The 19,855-nt window shown below is 53.4% G+C and overlaps 1 protein-coding gene across 1 annotated transcript in view; it reads right to left on the bottom strand.

Annotated features, from left to right (window-relative positions):
- MIA3 (MIA SH3 domain ER export factor 3) overlaps positions 1–19,855 on the bottom strand; it is a 198,828-nt gene that overhangs the window by 122,477 nt on the left and 56,496 nt on the right. The window contains exons 10-12 of the mRNA XM_075341433.1: positions 9,644–9,732; positions 9,484–9,561; positions 2,976–3,086 (exon numbers count right to left, since the gene is read on the bottom strand). Of these exons, the coding sequence (XP_075197548.1) occupies positions 2,976–3,086; positions 9,484–9,561; positions 9,644–9,732 (278 nt within the window). The remainder of the gene's footprint in view (positions 1–2,975; positions 3,087–9,483; positions 9,562–9,643; positions 9,733–19,855) is intronic.

The following is a 19,855-nucleotide window of genomic DNA, read 5'->3' on the forward strand; positions in this document are numbered from 1 at the left end:
TGGGGTACATAGAAGTAGCGTCTGAGCCCACAGTAAACGAATCCCCCTCGCCCTGCACGTCGGCACGTGAATCAGAGCCGTGGGACGAGGGAGGAGAAGGGTCCCTGCGTCTCCGTTTAGGGGGACGGGGTCCTAGGACATGCTCTGAGGGCTCTGCAGAGCTCTGAGCCGCAGAGACACCCTGAGAGGGGGGCTGAGAGGGGGGCTGATGCATGGACAGCAGTGTCCGGGACAGCTGCCCCATGGAGTCGGCAAAAGACTGGGAAATAGCTTGTGAAAAAGATGCTACCCAAGCCGGGGGCTCAGCCACCGGGGCCGGAGCAGCCGAGGGGACCCCTGAGGAGGCTCCAGGCTGAGACACAACCATATTAGCACAGGCATCACAATGTGGGTATGTGCTCGGTTCTGGCAGAATGCGCTTACATGCAGTGCAAAAAACATACATGTTTGCAGCCATGCTCCGGGTGACAGACATGCTGCTGATGGTGGGGGCTCTGCAGCAATAAAACACTCCTGTAGAATGCCTGAAAGTGTATATAAAAAGCCCACAACCAGAGGTTGTGGCTTACCACACCACTCTCTGTGTGCCCTCCGGATTCCACAGCTCCAAGTCCCAGTGAAGCGACAGCTCTCCCAAAACAGCAACAGCTGCAGCTCCCAGCGCCGTCCACTGTAAGAACGCTGAGAAAATGGCGCTGGGAGGAGGAGGGGGGGCGTGTATAAGCCCAGGAGCGGGAAAAACGGAGGGCAGAGAGATACAGGACGAGGTACAGGGGAGGGCACATCTCTCCAGAGAGGAGAGTCCTCCCCTCTGCTGGCCGTGCGGTGGGCGGCGCCGTATGCAAAACATGCAGGGAGCCGAAAACGAAACTAGGCCCAAACTGAAGCCGGGGCCTAGATTTCAAAACGCGGCCGAGCAGCAGGCACCTTCGGCGCGGTTCTGAGAGGAAACTCCCAGAACCGGCCGAAATTCACAGTAAAGTTACAACACATACTGTCCCCCAAATAAAAGTACCCGGGACCCCTGAAAAACGTCTCAATACTTAGCTCTTGAGACGCAGGGCCATGTCCCTGGAGAGGGGGGTAAACGCTCCTTCCAGCAGGGACCAGACAGGGCTGCAGATGGAGCCGGCCTCCTGCAAGCAGAGAGGACCGTGATGGCTCCCACTTCAAACAGAGCCTCGACAGAGGATGCGAAGGAGCTCGGCATGTGAAGGCTCCAGCCTTATTAAAGTCAACCTTAACAGCACCCCGCAGAGTGGAGCGTGAAGGGACATGCCGGGAGTCCAGACTGGACCCGCTTTTCTTCCAAATCTTTAAAAATAAAAATGAAAAAATATCAGAGAATGCAAGTGTGTGTGACCTCCTGAACACAAAGCATTGAACTGGGTAGATTGTCATCCAGGGGGTGTATATAGCCGGAGGGAGGAGCTACACGTTTGAGTGTAGTACTTTGTGTGTCCTCCGGAGGCAGTAGCTATACACCCATGGTTTGGGTCTCCCATAAGGAACGATAAAGAAAATACGGTATTAGCAGAGATAAAGAGATCTTTAGAAAAAGTATTTCTAAAGATCCTTTATGATATGCTAATCAGGCCAGGGACTAGTCGCAAGGGCATTAGTTGCTGAGCTCATTCTGCCCTCTTAGCATGTTAACACCCAGAGTGGCGCGCTAACATGCAATTCAATGCCCAACGTCCTCATCGGCAGTGATGCGTGTACCTGTGTCAGTTGTCACCGCCTCAGATGCCAGGTTCAGGGTCAGTACGCATGGATCACAATGCCCCGCACTTCCGGTCATGCACACTATGAAGCCAGGTGTATGTGTCCTGGCTTCAGAGAGGTCTAGTACGCATGACTGGAAGTGCCGGGACTCCTGATCATGCACATTAGGCCTAAGCCTGGCATTCTGAAGCCGTGAACACAGACACAGGTACGTGCATCACCGCCTATGATGCTGGCCCATGGACATTGAATAGCATGTTATCACGCCCCTGTGGGCCCCTGTGGATGTGCTAACATGATAAGAGGGCAGAATGAGTGCAGGAACTAACGCCCTTGTGACTAGTCCCTGCGCTCATTAGCATATCATAAAGGATCCTTAGAAATACTTTCACTCTTGAGGCAGAGACAGGCAGGGATTAGCAATATGTACTCAGAACTGCTCGTGGTCCTGGGTGCATATTGCACCTGACATGTTCCCTTTAAATAAAAAGATCAGCCCCACACTGTGATCGGGCCTCTTTAAGGCTGCTTTCACACATCCGGTTTTTGCCATCAGGCACAATCCGGTGAAATGCGGATAAAACTGATCCATTTTATTCCCCATTGACTTGTATTAGCGCGGGATTGCGCCTGATGGCCATGCGTTGCATGCGGCGTCCGCTGGATCCGGCGAAAATTCTTCGTCCGGCTGCCGGAAAGGACGTTTTTCGTCTCCAGCAAAAAAACGGATCATGACGGATCCGGAGCCGTCCGGCATGTTGTCTAATGGAAGCCTACGGGCACCGGATCAGTCATCATCCGGCATATGACTGATCCGGTTTTATGAACTGAGCATGCTCAGTATCAGAACGGATCCGTCAAAAAACGGAAGGAACACATGGAAAAAAAAAAAAAAAAACTAATGTGACGGATCCGTTTTTTCACCGGATCCGTCGCATCAGTTTTTTCACCGGATCGCGCCTGATGGCAAAAACCGGATGTGTGAAAGTAGCCTAAGTAAGTCAACCCTGCAACTTTCTAACAGACTTGGTGTCTGAAAGATGCCTCAATACCAAAGCTTCAGCCCCAGCAGCTTCTCCTCTCGGACACGGGACCTGAGTTTTCAGTGGAGGGGGCTGGCTGACGGCTCAGTTTATTAGCCAAGTCAGACTTTTTTTTTTTTTTTTTCGGTCACAAACCTAAAAGAGGGCTGGCCTAGCAAATAATGGGAGCACTCCGGAGAGGACCGTCACCGCCCGTCCCCTTCTCACCATTTCTTGCTTTCTCTTGTTCTGCTCCTTCTGAGACTCCAGCTCTTGGAGCAGGGTCCTCATCCTGGCGTCCAGCTGCTTGTTGTTGCTCTTCATCCCCTTAATGGTCGCCTGCCGGAAAAGGAAAGTGAAACCTTTATATCTCCTATCAATGCATCTATATTCTCAATCTGGAGATTGAAGTGTCATCAATGTACCGGCCGCTAACCAGGATATTTTTTTTCTTCTTAACAGTACAATTTAATTTATCACATAAATGTACTGAAAAAGGGGAACTAAAAAAAAAAAATAAATAAAATAAAAATTGAAGTTCAAGCGAACCTGTCACCAGATTTTTCCCTATTAAACCAAAAGTCTCCCCTTCTGCAGCTCCTGGGCTGAGTTCTATGAAGGTGCACCTTGTTGCTGGACCCATTTTCAGACCTCCAAAAGAAGGGAATTTTGTTTACTTACCGTAAATTCCTTTTCTTCTAGCTCTAATTGGGAGACCCAGACAATTGGGTGTATAGGCTATGCCTCCGGAGGCCGCACAAAGTATTACACTCAAAAGTGTTAAGCCCCTCCCCTTCTGCCTATACACTCCCGTGCTGCTACGGGCTCCTCAGTTTTAGTGCAAAAGCAAGAAGGAGGAAAAAGAATTATAAACTGGTTTAATGTAACTTCAATCCGAAGGAATATCGGAGAACTGAAACCATTCAACATGATCAACATGTGTATACAAAAAACAGGGGCGGGTGCTGGGTCTCCCAATTAGAGCTAGAAGAAAAGGAATTTACGGTAAGTAAACAAAATTCCCTTCTTCTTTGTCGCTCTATTGGGAGACCCAGACAATTGGGATGTCCAAAAGCAATCCCTGGGTGGGTAAAATAATACCTCGTAAAAGAGCCGTAAAACGGCCTTTTCCTACAGGCGGGCAACCGCCGCCTGAAGGACTCGTCTACCTAGGCTGGCATCCGCCGAAGCATAGGTATGCACCTATGTGCATGTGCTTCATGAAAGTGTGCAGGCTCGACCAGGTAGCCGCCTGACACACCTGCTGAGCCGTAGCCTGGTGCCTCAAAGCCCAGGACGCGCCCACGGCTCTGGTAGAATGGGCCTTCAGCCCTGAGGGAACCGGAAGCCCAGCCGAACGGTAAGCTTCGATAATTGGCTCCTTGATCCACCGAGCCAGGGTTGATTTGGAAGCTTGTGACCAAGAGTGCATCCGAGCGGCGCAGGGGCGCCGTACGAGAAATGTAGAGTCTGAGTGCTCTTACCAGATCTAACAAGTGCAAATCCTTTTCACATTGGTGAACTGGATGAGGACAAAAAGAAGGTAAGGAGATATCCTGATTGAGATGAAAAGGGGGATACCACCTTAGGGAGATGACAAACCCCCTGCAGGAACGTGCGTACCTGTGGAAGTCTGGCTAGGCGCTTCTGGAAAAAACAAAGAGAGCGCCGAGACTTGTCCCTTAAGGGAGCTGAGCGACAAACCCTTTTCCAGTCCAGATTGAAGGAAGGACAGAAAAGTGGGCAAAGCAAAAGGCCAGGGAGAAATACCCTGAGCAGAGCACCATGACAGGAAAATTTTTCCACGTCCTGTGGTAGATCTTGACGGACGTTGGTTTCCTAGCTTGTCACATAGTGGCAATGACGTCTTGAGATAACCCTGAAGACGCTAGGATCCAGGACTCAATGGCCACACAGTCAGGTTGAGGGCCGTAGAAATCAGATGGAAAAACGGCCCTTGAGATAGCAAGTCTGGTCGGTCTGGTAGTGCCCACGGTTGGCCGACCGTGAGATGCCACAGATCCGGGTACCACGACCGCCTCGGCCAGTCTGGAGCGACGAGGATGACGCGGCGGCAGTCGGCCCTGATCTTGCGTAACACTCTGGGCAACAGTGCCAGCGGAGGAAACACATAGGGGAGCTGAAACTGCGACCAATCCTGAACTAAGGCGTCTGCCGCCAGAGCTCTGGGATCTTGAGACCGTGCCATGAACGCTGGTACCTTGTTGTTGTGCCGGGACGCCATCAGGTCGACGTCCGGCACCCCCCAGCTGCAACAGATCTCCTGAAACACGTCCGGGTGAAGGGACCATTCCCCTGCGTCCATGCCCTGGCGACTGAGAAAATCTGCTTCCCAGTTTTCCACGCCTGGAATGTGAACTGCGGAGATGGTGGAGGCCGTGGCTTCCACCCACATCAAAATCCGTCGGACTTCCTGGAAGGCTTGCCGACTGCGTGTCCCGCCTTGGTGGTTGATGTAAGCCACCGCTGTGGAGTTGTCCGATAGAATTCGGATCTGGTTGCCTTCCAGCCACTGCTGGAAAGCCTCCAGGGCAAGATACACTGCTCTGATTTCCAGGACAATGATCTGGAGTGAGGACTGTTGCTGAGTCCGCGTACCCTGGGCCCTGTGGTGGAGAAAAACTGCTCCCCACCCTGACAGACTCGCGTCCGTCATGACCACTGCCCAGGATGTAGGTAGAAAGGATTTCCTCTTCGATAGTGAAGTGGAAAGAAGCCACCACCGAAGAGAAGCTTTGGTTGCTTGAGAAAGAGAGACGTTTCTGTCGAGAGACGTCGGATTCCTGTCCCATTTGCGTAGGATGTCCCATTGAAGAGGACGCAGATGAAACTGCGCAAAAGGAACTGCCTCCATTGCCGCTACCATCTTCCTTAGGAAGTGCATGAGGCGCCTCAGGGAGTGTGACTGGCCTTGAAGGAGAGATTGCACCCCTGTCTGTAGTGAACGCTGTTTGTCCAGCGGGAGCTTCACTATCGCTGCTAGAGTATGAAACTCCATGCCAAGATATGTTAGCGATTGGGCCGGTGTCAGATTTGACTTTGGAAAATTGATAATCCACCCGAAACTCTGGAGAGTTTCTAGAGTAGCGTTGAGGCTGTGTTGGCATGCCTCTTGAGAGGGTGCCTTGACCAGCAGATCGTCCAAGTAAGGAATCACTGAGTGACCCCGAGAGTGGAGTACCGCTACTATTGAAGCCATGACCTTGGTGAAGACCCGTGGGGCTGTCGCCAGGCCGAACGGCAGTGCCACGAACTGCAGGTGCTCGTGTCCTACTGCAAAGCGCAGGAAGCGCTGATGCTCTGCAGCAAACGGTACGTGGAGATAAGCATCTTTGATATCGATCGATGCGAGGAAATCTCCTTGGGACATTGAGGCGATGACGGAGCGGAGGGATTCCATCCGGAACCGCCTGGTCTTCACGTGTTTGTTGAGTAGTTTCAGGTCCAGGACAGGACGGAAAGACCCGTCCTTCTTTGGAACCACAAACAGGTTGGAGTAAAAAACCGTGACCCTGTTGCTGAATCGGCACAGGGACCACCACTCCTTCCGCCTTTAGAGTGCCTACCGCCTGTAAAAGAGCATCGGCTCGCTCGCGAGGCGGAGAAGTTTTGAAGAATCGAGCCGGAGGACGAGAGCTGAACTCTATCCTGTAACCGTGGGACAGAATGTCTCTCACCCACCAGTGTGGCAGCCAGATGTCGCAAAAGCGGGAGAGCCTGCCACCGACCGAGGATGCGGTGTGAAGTGGCTGCAAGTCATGAGGAAGCCGCCTTGGTAGCGGCACCCCCGGCGGACTTTTTAGTCCTCGGTGGGGGTCTGTTCGGTTTGGGCTGGGGCAAGGATGTATCCTTTTCCTTGGATTGTTTGATGATTTCATCCAAACGCTCGCCAAACAATCTGTCGCCAGAAATTGGCAAACTGGTTAATCGCTTTTGGAAGCAGAATCTGCTTTCCATTCCCGTAGTCACAAGGCCCTGCGGAGTACCACCGAATTATCGGCTGCAACCGCCGTCCGGCTCGCAGAGTCCAGGACAGCATTAATAGCGTAAGACGCCAAAGCCGAGGTCTGAGTGGTAATGGACGCCACCTGTGGTGCGGACGTGCGTGTGGCTGCTTCAATATGCGCTTGACCTGCTGAGATAGCTTGCAGCGCCAATACAGCTGCGAATGCTGGGGCAAAAGAAGCGCCTATAGCTTCATAGATGGATATCAACCAGAGCTCCATCTGCCTGTCAGTGGCATCTTTGAGTGAAGCCCCATCTTCCACTGCTGGAGATTGGAGGATCCACTTTGGGACATTGAGTCCAACCTTTAACCACGTCCGGGGGGAAAGGATAACGTGTATCCTTAAGGCGCTTAGAAAAACGCTTATCTGGACAAGCATGGTGATTCTGGATTGCCTCTCTGAAATCAGAGTGGTCTAAAAACATACTCTGTGTACGCTTGGGGAACCTGAAACGAAATTTCTCCTGCTGCGAAGCTGACTCCTCCGCCGGAGGGGCTGAGGGAGAAATATCCAGCAACTGATGGATGGACGCAATAAGATCGTTCACTATGGCGTCCCCGTCTGGAGTATTAAGATTGAGAGCGCTCTCAGGATCCGAATCCTGATCAGCTGGCTCCGCATCATCAACCAAGGATTCCCCCCGCTGAGACCCTAAACAATATGATGTCGAGGGAAATTCTAAGCGAGCCCGCTTAGTCGATCTGGGGCTGGGGTCTAAGTCAGAACCCTCAGTCTGGGATGTATGAGATACCCCGGGAGGACAAAGAAGGTCCAACTGAGGGGGGCCAGGGAACAATGATTCACCAGAGTCCCTTTGCTGAGATACCGGCCTGGACTGCAAGGCTTCTAGTATCTTAGCCATAGTCTCAGAGAGTTTTGCAAACTCAGTCCCCGTCACCTGGACAGTGTCAACAGGTGGCTCCCCCTGGGCCCCTCTTAGCAGAGGCTCCGGCTGAAGAAGTGTCACAGGGGCCGAACACTGCACACAATGAGGGTCAGTGGAACCTGCCGGTAGTGGGGTCTTACAAGCGGCGCAGACAGCATAATAAGCCTGTGTTTTGGCACCCCTGCCTTTTGTGGGCGCCATGCTATAGTTTTCCCTGAGTAACACAATAGGGTATATAGCCAGAGTGAACTGTGCTCATACAATGTAAAGTATATACAATACACAAATAATGTACCATATATACTACAGCACCATGGGGCTAGCACCAACAGGTGCTGCTTACCAGCCGCCTAAAGCGGTTGTGAGGCCACCAGAGACCGTGTCTGGGTCTCCCAGGATTTGTCCCCCTCTGCAGCGTCCAAGGAGCTGACAGGAATGGCTGCGGCGTCCTGACGAGAGGAGGGAGCTGTGGGCGTGGCCGAGAAAGTGCGGGAACTGGTGCTCACACTGCGCACAGTGAGGGGGGTGGAGTATGTAAATCATACTCCAGCCCTCAGTGCTGCTCGCTCTGCAGCGTCCCGCCCTTCCCCTGCCTGTCAGGGCTGAGGGCGGGAGAAAAGGAAACTAGGCCGCAAGCAAGCCGGGGACTCTAGTAATAAACGCGGCCGCCGTAAAAGCGCGGCCGGCGTGAAAGTCCCCGGCGAACTACAAGTCCCAGCCGCGCCGCAGTCTCCCATGGCAGCGGCGGTTAGTGCGGTAGCCCCTACATATAAACACACTCAGCGACGCTGAGTGTGTAATGGCACATATAGACCCGGTCAGCGCCGCGGTCCCCGGTGCACTAGCACACCCAGCAAAGCTGAGGTGATGCCGTGCGCAGTCCCCACAGGGATACAGAATACCTCCAAGATGCAGGGCCATGTCCCTGAACGGTACCCGGCTCCTATCCATCAGGCTCCACAGGAGTTGTGGATGAAGCACGGTCTCAGTGCCTGGAGACCGATAAGATCCCACTTCACCCAGAGCCCAGAGGGGGATGGGGAAGGAAAACAGCATGTGGGCTCCAGCCTCCGTACCCGCAATGGATACCTCAACCTTAACAACACCGCCGACAAGAGTGAGGTGAGAAGGGAGCATGCTGGGGGCCCTATATGGGCCCACTTTTCTTCCATCCGACATAGTCAGCAGCTGCTGCTGACTAATCTGTGGAGCTATGTGTGCAGGTCTGCTTCCTTCGCACAAAGCAAAAAACTGAGGAGCCCGTGGGAGCACGGGAGTGTATAGGAAGAAGGGGAGGGGCTTAACACTTTTGAGTGTAATACTTTGTGCGGCCTCCGGAGGCATAGCCTATACACCCAATTGTCTGGGTCTCCCAATAGAGCGACAAAGAAAAATATTACCTTTTCGTATGCAAATTAGTTTGGTTAGGCAAATGGGCGGGCTCTATTTCGCCTTCTGTCCCCCCTCCTGCCGCTGTTTGCCATCCCCCAGTCTTGATTTGCATGGATGACGACAGCCCCCTCATCTTCCACGCTGATGCCAAAGTCTCGCGCAGGCGCAGTTAGCAGAGGCCACTATCGCGGGCCTGAGCAGAAACTATCCGTCTCGCACGCCTGGGATGTATTTGTGATGTATTTGTGCAGGCACGAGATTATGGACAGGTACTAGGATGACGCTGGTGAGGTCATACAGAGCGCCGCACATAATCTCGTGCCTGCGCAAATACATCACCGGCGCGCGAGAGGGATAGTTTCTGCTCAGGCCCGCTATAGTGGCCTCTGCTAACTTCGCGAGACTACGCTAACTCTCCGCGCTCCCTTACCTTGAGGTTGGCGGCCTCCTCCTGCAGATGGCTGCTCTTCTCCTGGCTCGTGCCCTCAGACTCCTTCACCTCTTTGATCTGCGGATGCACAAGTCACATGGTAATTACCGCGAGATGACATCACAGCTTTCTCACTTCACGCAATTTCCTCAAAATTTACCTTTTTTTCAAATTCAGATATTTTTTCCAGCGCCTCGCTCTTCTCTCTCATCAGCGCCGCGACCTTCCCCGCCAGCTGCTTTTCATTCACTGAAACGGAAGAACACGATGGTGACACGTCGCTGCTTTAGGTCGTGATGTAAGCGATCGAGTAGAAGTGGAAAGAAAAAAAAAAAAAAAAAAGTGAAAATGTTTTTTCAATATCTCGCTCCTGTGTGGAGATATGAGGATTTGGAAGATACTGGCCCGAATCCAGAGGCTGCACTACTGAGCCAACAAGCCCTCTGGAGCAGGGAGAAGACATATCCCGAGTCACAGAAACCTCACTAGGCGAGAAAAAGGGGAACGGATCCAAATAATCATTTACATCCTCCCCAACAGAAAGGGATATGACGTCACCACAATGTCTCAGTAGTGCAGCCTCAGGCTTCGGGCCTGTAACATCACGGTATCGTATCTCTGCACTAATATAGGATATTACGAAGCGGTTTTCAATGTTTTCACGCACACTAAAGGGGAGTTTAGAATTTTTCATGGCTACTCCCCGATTCTGTGAAACTGTATAGATTTCTGCACGGCTGACGACAAAAAAAAAAGTAATCTGCAAGGAAAGCCGTGACCTAGCAGCTGGAGGCTGTGGTTTGGGTTGTGTAATTTCGGTTGCGCCCACATCAAAGGCACAACAGTAACTGTTCATCAGAGGAGTAGAAAATGAAGACGCAGCGATGAGAGGAGGTTTTATCATCTTCTGCCTCCTTATATATACTTAAAAGGGAAGGTGTCACATTTTTTAATTTTAATTTTTTTAATTTTCGTATTAATAATAGTGATTATGGAATCAATTATTTTTTACTACAAAATTAAATTTATTTTTTTTTTATTACATTTTTACTCAAACACTGGGGGCTGCCATCTTGGATTTGCCGTGTGTGACGACAGTTACCTCAAATACCACAGTCTCAGTGCATAAGAGATGGGCTGTACAGATCACAGCGTATTTTGTGCGCTCCACTGTCCCCTGGAGCACATTGGCAGTGATCTGCGGCTGATCCTAGTGTTGTGCTGTGGAAGTCTCGCAGTAATCACCGCACCTCATCCGTCCCCCCCCACCCCCTCGCGTGCTCGCCTTGGGCCTCCGCTCCCCCCAAGCATGTGCTCGCCTCGTGCCTCTGCTCGCCTCAGGCCTCCCCCCCCCCCCCCCCAAGCATGTGCTGGCCTCGGGCCTCTGCTCGCCTCAGGCCTCCCCCCCCACCCCGCATGTGCTCGTTTCAGGCCTCCCCGCTTTTCCCACTTGTGCTCGCCTCAGGCCTTCTCGTCCCCTCTGTGTGCTCGCCTCGGGCCTGATCACTGACAGGGGGAACAGCTGAGAGACCATGCTGACAGGATGACAGGAGAGGCTGCTGGGGGCGGAGAGGTCTGCGGCGAGTGCATGCGGCTGGGAGCGGTGATCGCAGTGTGACATCTGTACTGCAGTGCCGGCTTAGGCTAGGTTCACATTTCCGTTAAATTGTATCAGTCACAATCCTCGGCTCTGGTAAACGACGGAAACCGTTTAGTGGATTCCATTGTGTCCCATAGACTTGTATTAGTGGCGAAGTGCAACTGATTACCTTTTCTTGCATCCGCTGCGCCGCGGTCAGTCGTTTTTGGACTGACCGCCAAGCGGAAACAACGCAGAATGTAACATTTTTCGGGCCGTCAAAATTAACGCACCGCGCAGGAATTCGTCGCCATCCGTCAAGCTTGTAATGTATGTCTATGGTGCTGGATTCCGTTGTAATCCGTCTTACGACTGAATCCAGCGCTGGATTCAGTCATGCTCTACTGAGCATGCCCAGCATGTTTGGCGCACCCACAGGGCTTTCCCAAACACAAACGGATCATGACGGATCCATCAAAAGACGGATGCACAGCGGATGTAACGGATCAGTTTTTTCACAGGATTCCTGTGAAAGGAATCCTGTGAAAAACACATCCGTTGCGTCAGTTGACATCTAAAAAACAACTGATCCGTCGCTGATGGAAATGTGAACCTCGCCTCAGGCTGCAGATCACCCCTCCTCGCCGCATGTCACCTTAGGGTACTTTCACACTTGCGTTTATTTCCTTACGTTACAATCCGCCCTTTTGGAAAACAGCGGAATCAGTTAACTGATTCCGCTGTTTCCCATAGACTTGTATGGGTGACGGATTGTACCAAAAGGACCTGCGTTGCTTCCGCTGGGCGACGCTCCGTTGCTTCCGCCCAGCGGGAGGAACGCAGCATGTAACGTTATTTTGAGCAGCGGAATCCTCTGGATTCCACTGCGCATGCTTTTTTTTTTTTTTTTTTTTTTTTAAAATCAAACTTTATTTTGGCTCGCGGTGGCCGAACGTTCAGCTGAGCGCCCGGCCGTCGGCAAGCGACAGCGCTCAGCTGAGCCACCGGCATGCCCGGCCGCCGGCAAGTCACAGCGCTCAGCTGAGCGCCCGCCCGCCGGCATGCCCGGGCGCCGGCAAGTGACAGCACTCAGCTGATCACCCGGCGGCCGGCTGCAGGGAGCGATCAGCTGATCACCCGGCGGCCGGCTGCAGGGAGCGATAAGCTGATCACCCGGCGGCCGGCTGCAGGGAGCGATCAGCTGATCACCCGGCGGCCGGCTGCAGGGAGCGATCAGCTGATCACCCGGCGGCCGGCTGCAGGGAGCGATCAGCTGATCACCCGGCGGCCGGCTGCAGGGAGCGATCAGCTGATCACCCGGCGGCCGGCTGCAGGGAGCGATCAGCTGATCGTTTACAATAGTCTGCCGCTGGTAAAACTGTAAAAAAAAAAAAAAAAATCAAAACGAATTGCGTTTTGCAGCATCCGTTGCATTCCTTGTGCCACTATATGCAACACATCCGTTGCATGCGTTACACAACGCAATGCAACGGATACCGTTCAACGCAAGTGTGAAAGTACCCTTAGACCTCTGCTCCCAGCAGCTTCTCTTAGCAGCCTGGTGTCTCGGCAGTTCCACCTCTCAGAGCACAGTGTATGGGGGCACAGAAATATGTGGGCACAGTGTACAGTGGAGTACTTCGCCAGCCTGCAGCCGGCCGCCGGGTGATCAGCTGATCGCTCCCTGCAGCCGGCCGCCGGGTGATCAGCTGATCGCTCCCTGCAGCCGGCCGCCGGGTGATCAGCTGAGCGCTCCCTGCAGCCGACCGCCGGTGATCAGCTGAGCGCTGTCACTTGCCGGCCGCCGGGTGATCAGCTGATCGCTCCCTGCAGCCGGCCACCGGGTGATCAGCTGATCGCTCCCTGCAGCCGGCCACCGGGTGATCAGCTGATCGCTCCCTGCAGCCGGCCACCGGGTGATCAGCTGATCGCTCCCTGCAGCCGGCCACCGGGTGATCAGCTGATCGCTCCCTGCAGCCGGCCACCGGGTGATCAGCTGATCGCTCCCTGCAGCCGACCGCCGGGTGATCAGCTGAGCGCTGTCACTTGCCGGCGGCCGGGCGTTCATTTGAGCGCTGTGACTTGCCGGCGGCCGGGCATGCTGGCGGCCGGTCGTTCAGCTGAGCACTGTCGCTTGCCGACGGCCGGGCGCTCAGCTGAACGTTCGGCCACCGCGAGCCAAAATAAAGTTTGATTAAAAAAAAAAAAAAGAGCATGCGCAGTGGAATCCAGAGGATTCCGCTGCTAAAAAAAGAGAATTTTGTTTACTTACCGTAAATTCTTTTTCTTATAGTTCCGTATTGGGAGACCCAGACCATGGGTGTTTAGCTTCTGCCTCCGGAGGACACAAAGTACTACACTTAAAAGTGTAGCTCCTCCCTCTGAGCTTATACACCCCCTGGAGAACCAGATCTAGCCAGTTTAGTGCAAAAGCTGAAGGAGAATAGCCACCCACAAGTAAAACAGAGCAAGAACCGGAACAACCGGAGACTCTGTCCACGACAACAGCCGGTGATAACACACAGAACAAGAAACTGCCAACAGGCAACAGGGAGGGAGCTGGGTCTCCCAATACGGAACTATAAGAAAAAGAATTTACGGTAAGTAAACAAAATTCTCTTTTTCTTTATCGTTCCTTTGGGAGACCCAGACCATGGGACGTCTCAAAGTAGTCCATGGGTGGGAAATAAACAGAAAAACTAAGAAGTAGGCGGAGCCTAACTTCACAAATGGGCGACAGCCGCCTGAAGGATGCGTCTGCCCAAGCTCGCATCTGCAGAAGCATGAGCATGCACTTGGTAGTGCTTTGAAAAGGTATGCAGACTAGACCAAGTGGCAGCCTGACAGACCTGCTGAGCCGTAGCCTGGTGCCTGAAAGCCCAAGAGGCACCGACAGCTCTGGTCGAGTGTGCCTTGATCCCCGGCGGGGGAGGCACCTGAGTACACTGGTAGGCGTCCGAAATGGTCGACCTAATCCAACGGGCTAAGATCGGCTTAGAAGCAGAGAGGCCCGTGCGCCGACCTGTGGTTAGCACAAAAAGAAAAGTGCACCTCCTAAGAGGAGCGGTGCGAGACACATAGATCCGGAGAGCACGCACCAGATCCAGAGTATGCAACGCTTTTTCAAAGCGATGAACAGGAGCCGGACAAAAGGAAGGTAGGGTAATGTCCTGGTTAAGGTGGAAAGGAGAAACCACCTTAGGGAGAAAGTCCGGAGTCGGACGGAGAACCACCTTGTCTTGATGAAAAACCAAAAAAGGTGACTCCGAAGAGAGCGCAGCCAAATCGGAGACTCTCCTGAGGGAAGTTATGGCTACTAGAAAGACCACTTTCTGTGAAAGACGAAACAAAGGAACCTCCCTAAGAGGCTCAAAGGGGGGTTTCTGCAAAACCGTGAGAACCAAATTGAGGTCCCAGGGATCCAAGGGCCGCCGGTAAGGCGGAATGATGTGAGACGCGCCCTGCATGAAGGTGCGGACCTGAGCCAGCCGGGCGATACGTCGCTAGAACAGCACTGACAGAGCTGAGACTTGTCCCTTGAGAGAGTTGAGGGACAGTCCCAGCTGCAGACCGGACTGTAGAAAGGACAGAAGGGTCGGCAACGAGAATGGCCAAGGAGGATGGCCGGAAGAGCGATACCAGGACAGGAAAATTTTCCAAGTCCTGTGATAGATCTTGGCGGAGGAAGACTTACGGGCCCGAGTCATAGTGGAGATGACTTCAGGAGGGATACCAGAAGCCGTCAAGATCCAGGACTCAAGAGCCACGCCGTCAATCTGAGAGCCGCAGAATTCTGGCGGAAAAACGGACCTTGTGAGAGAAGGTCTGGACGGTCCGGAAGATGCCACGGCACCTCTACGGACAGAAGGAGCAGGTCTGGGTACCAAGCTCGCCTGGGCCAGCATGGAGCAATGAGGATGACTCGACGGCCCTCCATTCTGATCTTGCGCAGGACTCTGGGCAAGAGAGCTAGAGGGGAAAACACGTAGGACAGACGAAACTGGGACCAGTTTTGAACCAGAGCGTCTGCGGCGAATGCCTGAGGATCGTGGGAGCGAGCCACGTAAAAAAGGAACTTTGTTGTTGTGGCGGGATGCCATTAGATCCACGTCCGGAGTGCCCCATTTGCGGCAGATTGACTGAAAAACTGCCGGGTGCAGGGACCACTCGCCACTGTCCACGGTTTGTCGGCTGAGATAATCTGCCTCCCAGTTTTCCACGCCTGGGATGTGGACTGCGGATATGGTGGACTTGGAGTCCTCTGCCCATTGAAGGATGCGTTGTACCTCCAACATCGCCAGGCAGCTGCGTGTCCCGCCTTGGTGATTGATGTAGGCAACCGCTGTCGCGTTGTCTGACTGGACTCGGATGTGCCTGCCCGCCAACAGGTGGTGAAAAGCTAGGAGAGCTAGAAGCACAGCTCTGATTTCCAGCACATTGATCGAAAGGGCTGACTCGGACGGAGTCCAAGTGCCCTGCGCTCGGTGGTGGAGACATACCGCTCCCCAGCCGGATAGAATGGCATCCGTGGTGAGGATCACCCAGGACGGGGCCAGAAAGGAGCGTCCCTGAGACAGAGAGAGGGGCCGAAGCCACCACTGAAGAGAGCTCCTGGTCTGTGGCAGGAGAAGGAGGAAGGCCGCTTGTCCCAACAGCGGAGAATGTCCAGCTGCAGGGGACGCAGATGGAACTGGGCAAAGGGAACAGCCTCCATTGACGCCACCATCTGACCCAGCACCTGCATCAGGCGCCTGAGGGAATAACGGCGGGGCCTCAGCAGAGAGCGCACCGCCAGTTGGAGGGACTGCTGTTTGATTAAGGGCAACTTCACAAGTGCCGGCAGTGTCTCGAACTGCATCCCTAGGTACGTGAGACTCTGGGTCGGAGTCAGAGTGGATTTGGGAAGATTGACAAGCCACCCGAATTGGGCTAGAGTGGCAAGAGTGAGCGAGACACTCCGCTGACAGTCCACGCTGGATGAAGCCTTGACTAGAAGGTAGTCCAGGTAAGGGATCACTGCCAACCCCTGTAGGTGCAGGACCGCAATCACTGCTGCCATGACCTTGGTGAATACCCGAGGAGCTGTGGCCAACCCGAAGGGGAGAGCCACGAATTGGAAATGTTCCTCTCCGATTGCAAAACGCAGCCAACGCTGGTGTGAAACTGCAATCGGCACATGCAGATAGGCATCTCTGATGTCGATGGATGCCAGGAAATCCCCTTGGGTCATTGAGGCAATGACTGATCGCAGAGACTCCATGCGAAAATGCCGCACCTGAACATGCTTGTTGAGAAGCTTGAGATCCAGGATGGGCTGGAAGGAGCCGTCCTTTTTGGGGACTAGGAAGAGATTTGAGTAGAAACCTCTGAACCGTTCCCGGGCGGGAACCGGTACAATTACTCCGTTGGCCTGCAAGGATGCCACGGCCTGAGAGAAGGCGGCGGCCTTGGAGCAGGGGGGAGTTGACAGAAAAAATCTGTTTGGCGGGCTGGAAGAGAATTCTATCCTGTAGCCGTGGGAGATGATGTCCCTCACCCACTGATCGGAGACGTGTTGAAACCACGCGTCGCCAAAGTGGGAGAGCCTACCACCGACTAAGGACGTTGCTGGCGCTGACAGATAGTCACGAGGAGGCTGCCTTGGCGGCAGCACCTCCTGCGGTCTTTTGTGGATGCGCTTTTTGGCGCCAGTTGGATTTCTGGTCCTTGGCTGAGTTAGTGGACGAGGCCGAGGGCTTAGAGGACGACCAGTTGGAGGAACGAAAGGAACGAAACCTCGACTGATTCCTGCCCTGGACAGGTTTCCTGGTTTTGTGGCATGGAAGTACTCTTCCCGCCAGTAGCTTCCTTAATAATTTCATCCAGCTGTTCACCGAACAGCCGGGACCCAGCAAAAGGGAGCCCAGCAAGGTACTTCTTTGAAGAAGCATCTGCCTTCCACTCTCGAAGCCACAATATCCTGCGGATAGCGAGGGAATTAGCCGAAGCCACCGCAGTGCGGTGAGAAGCCTCCAGCATGGCAGACATGGCATAGGATGAAAAAGCTGAAGCTTGGGAAGTTAAGGTAACCATTTCGGGCATAGATTCCCTGGCGAGGGAATGCATCTCCTCTAGAGAAGCAGAGATGGCTTTGAGAGCCCACACTGCTGCAAAGGTCGGAGAGAACGAGGCCCCTGCCGCCTCATATACAGATTTGGCCAGAAGGTCAATCTGGCGGTCAGTGGAATCCTTAAGAGAGGTGCCATCAGCCACCGATACAACGGTCCGGGCTGAGAGTCTAGACACCGGGGGGTCTACCTTTGGGGAATGAGCCCACTCCTTGACCACCTCAGGTAGAAAGGGAAAGCGGTCATCAGAACCACGCTTTGGGAAGCGTTTGTCAGGACAGGCCCTGGGCTTCGTCACAGCGGCCTGAAAACTGGAGTGGTTAAAGAACACGCTCTTCACTCTCTTAGGCGAGGTAAACTGGTGCTTTTCTGCCAGAGAGGGTTGCTCCTCTGATACTGGCGGATTGAGGTCCAGTACAGAATTAATGGACGCAATCAAATCACTAACATCTGCGTCACTTTCGGACAGATCAATGGGGCACATGGAGGTAGTCTCCGAGACCCCCGTAAAGGCATCCTCCTCGTCCTGCGAGTCAGCTCCTGAATCAGAGCTGCGGGACGAGGAAGGAGAGGGAACCCTGCGTCTCCTCTTAGGAGGACGGGGTCTGGGACCAGAGGATGAATCCTCTGTGAGCTCCGGTCCTGAGAGACCCCTGGCAGCAGAGGCACCCAGGGAAAGGGGCTGATGCATGTTCAGCAAAGTCCTAGACAGAAGTCCCATGGAGTCGGCAAAAGACTGGGAGATAGACCTAGAAAAGGATTCTACCCAAGCCGGGGGTTCAGCCACAGAAGCAGGGGCAGCCTGAGAGACCCCTGGGGGTGAGACTCCAGGCTGAGGCACCGCCAGGTTAGAGCAGGCATCACAATGTGGATAGATGCTCGGTTCAGGCAGTAGGAGCTTACATGCAGTGCATACTGAATACAGCTTTGGAGCCTTGCTCCTCGTGTGAGACATGCTGCTGGAGTGGGGGCTCTGCCAGAGAATGAACCCCAGAGAGTATAATCAGAGGTCCACAACCGGAGACCGGTTGTGGTTTACCAGACCGCTGGAGCGGTGTTGTGTGCCCTCCAGATCCCGAAGCCCGGACCCCCAAGCACAGCAACTCGGCAGAGATGCTGTAGACCAGCGCTGCTGCAGAGAGAACGCTGAGAAAATGGCCGCCGGAGCGAAGAGAGGGGGCGGGACTTGCTTGAGGAGCGGGAACTGGAGGGCCATAGAGATGTACAGGGGAGGAGACACACACTGCAGTGAGGAGTGTCCGTCCCCTGTGCTGAACGGCCGCCGGGCGGAGCCGAGCCTGTCCCTCTGCATGAGTGACATGCGAAGGCAGAGAAACCGAAACTAGGCCTCCGGCGAAGCCGGGGCCTAAATTTGAGCAGTGCGGCCGGTGCGCAGGCACCATCGGCGCGGTTCTCAGGCGACAGCCAGAGAACCCGCCGGAAAGGTCATAAAACACAGTCAGCACACTCTCCCACAACAATAAAGTACAGGGACCCCCAATATATAAACGTCTCAAGTACTTAGCTTGCTGAGACGCAGGGTTCCAAGTCCCTGGGGATGAGTGCTCCGGTCCAGCAGGATCCTGAAGGGCTGCGGATGGAGACCGGTCTCCTGCGAAGCATGGAGACCGTGCTGGCTCCCACTTCAAGCCAGAGCCCAGGAGGGATGGTGAAGGAGCGCAGCATGTAAAGCTCCAGTCTTGGAAATCAACCTTAACAACACCGCCGACACAGTGGGGTGAGAAAGGACATGCCGGGAGTCCAGACTTGGACCCGCTTTTCTTCAAACTCTTTCCAAAAATCAAACAAATCAGATGAGAATGCATGTGTGGATGTATGCCTCCTGAACACAAAGCGATAAACTGGCTAGATCTGGTTCTCCAGGGGGTGTATAAGCTCAGAGGGAGGAGCTACACTTTTAAGTGTAGTACTTTGTGTGTCCTCCGGAGGCAGAAGCTAAACACCCATGGTCTTGGTCTCCCATAGGAACGATAAAGAAACAACGTTACATGCTGCGTTCCTCCCGCTGTGCGGAAGCAACGGAGCGTCGCCCAGCGGTAGCAACGCAGGTCCTTTTGGTACAATCCGTCACCCATACAAGTCTATGGGAAACAGCGGAATCCGTTAACGGATTCCGCTGTTTTCCAAAAGGGCGGATTGTAACGGAAGGAAATAAACGCAAGTGTGAAAGTACCCTTAGACATATCAGGATCACTTTGTGGTCACCAACAAAATGGCTCTGCACTGTGATCCTAAACTTCATCTTCCCTTATCCTTTTGGAAACACAGAGATTGGGAGGGGGGAGCTGTGACATCACACACAGGAGGGCAGATTCTGCCCACTTTTACTGCAGCTGTAAAGTGAGCCAGTTGTACACTAGGATTTCAGCAGCTGCTCTCCCTAGTGTTTAAGAGTGGAAAATATCAAACTTAAATTTTTTTATATATATATTTTGCTCAATTAAAACAAAACAACATTAATACTTTACATTCTTTCAGTTACTGAATTTTTTTTTTTTTATGACACCTTCCCTTTAAATTGCACCCAAGCCATTAGCAGCCGCTGCTGTAAACTACAAATACCAAAACAACAGCAGAGATAAAAAAAAAGGCTACAAAAGTGCAAACAGCTCAGCCCTTGCGTGGTCACAGAGCCGGGTTTTTGCTGATGCAGCACAGCACAGCC

This window comes from Anomaloglossus baeobatrachus, chromosome 3 (genome assembly GCF_048569485.1).
Source record: "Anomaloglossus baeobatrachus isolate aAnoBae1 chromosome 3, aAnoBae1.hap1, whole genome shotgun sequence".
NCBI lineage: Eukaryota > Metazoa > Chordata > Amphibia > Anura > Aromobatidae > Anomaloglossus > Anomaloglossus baeobatrachus.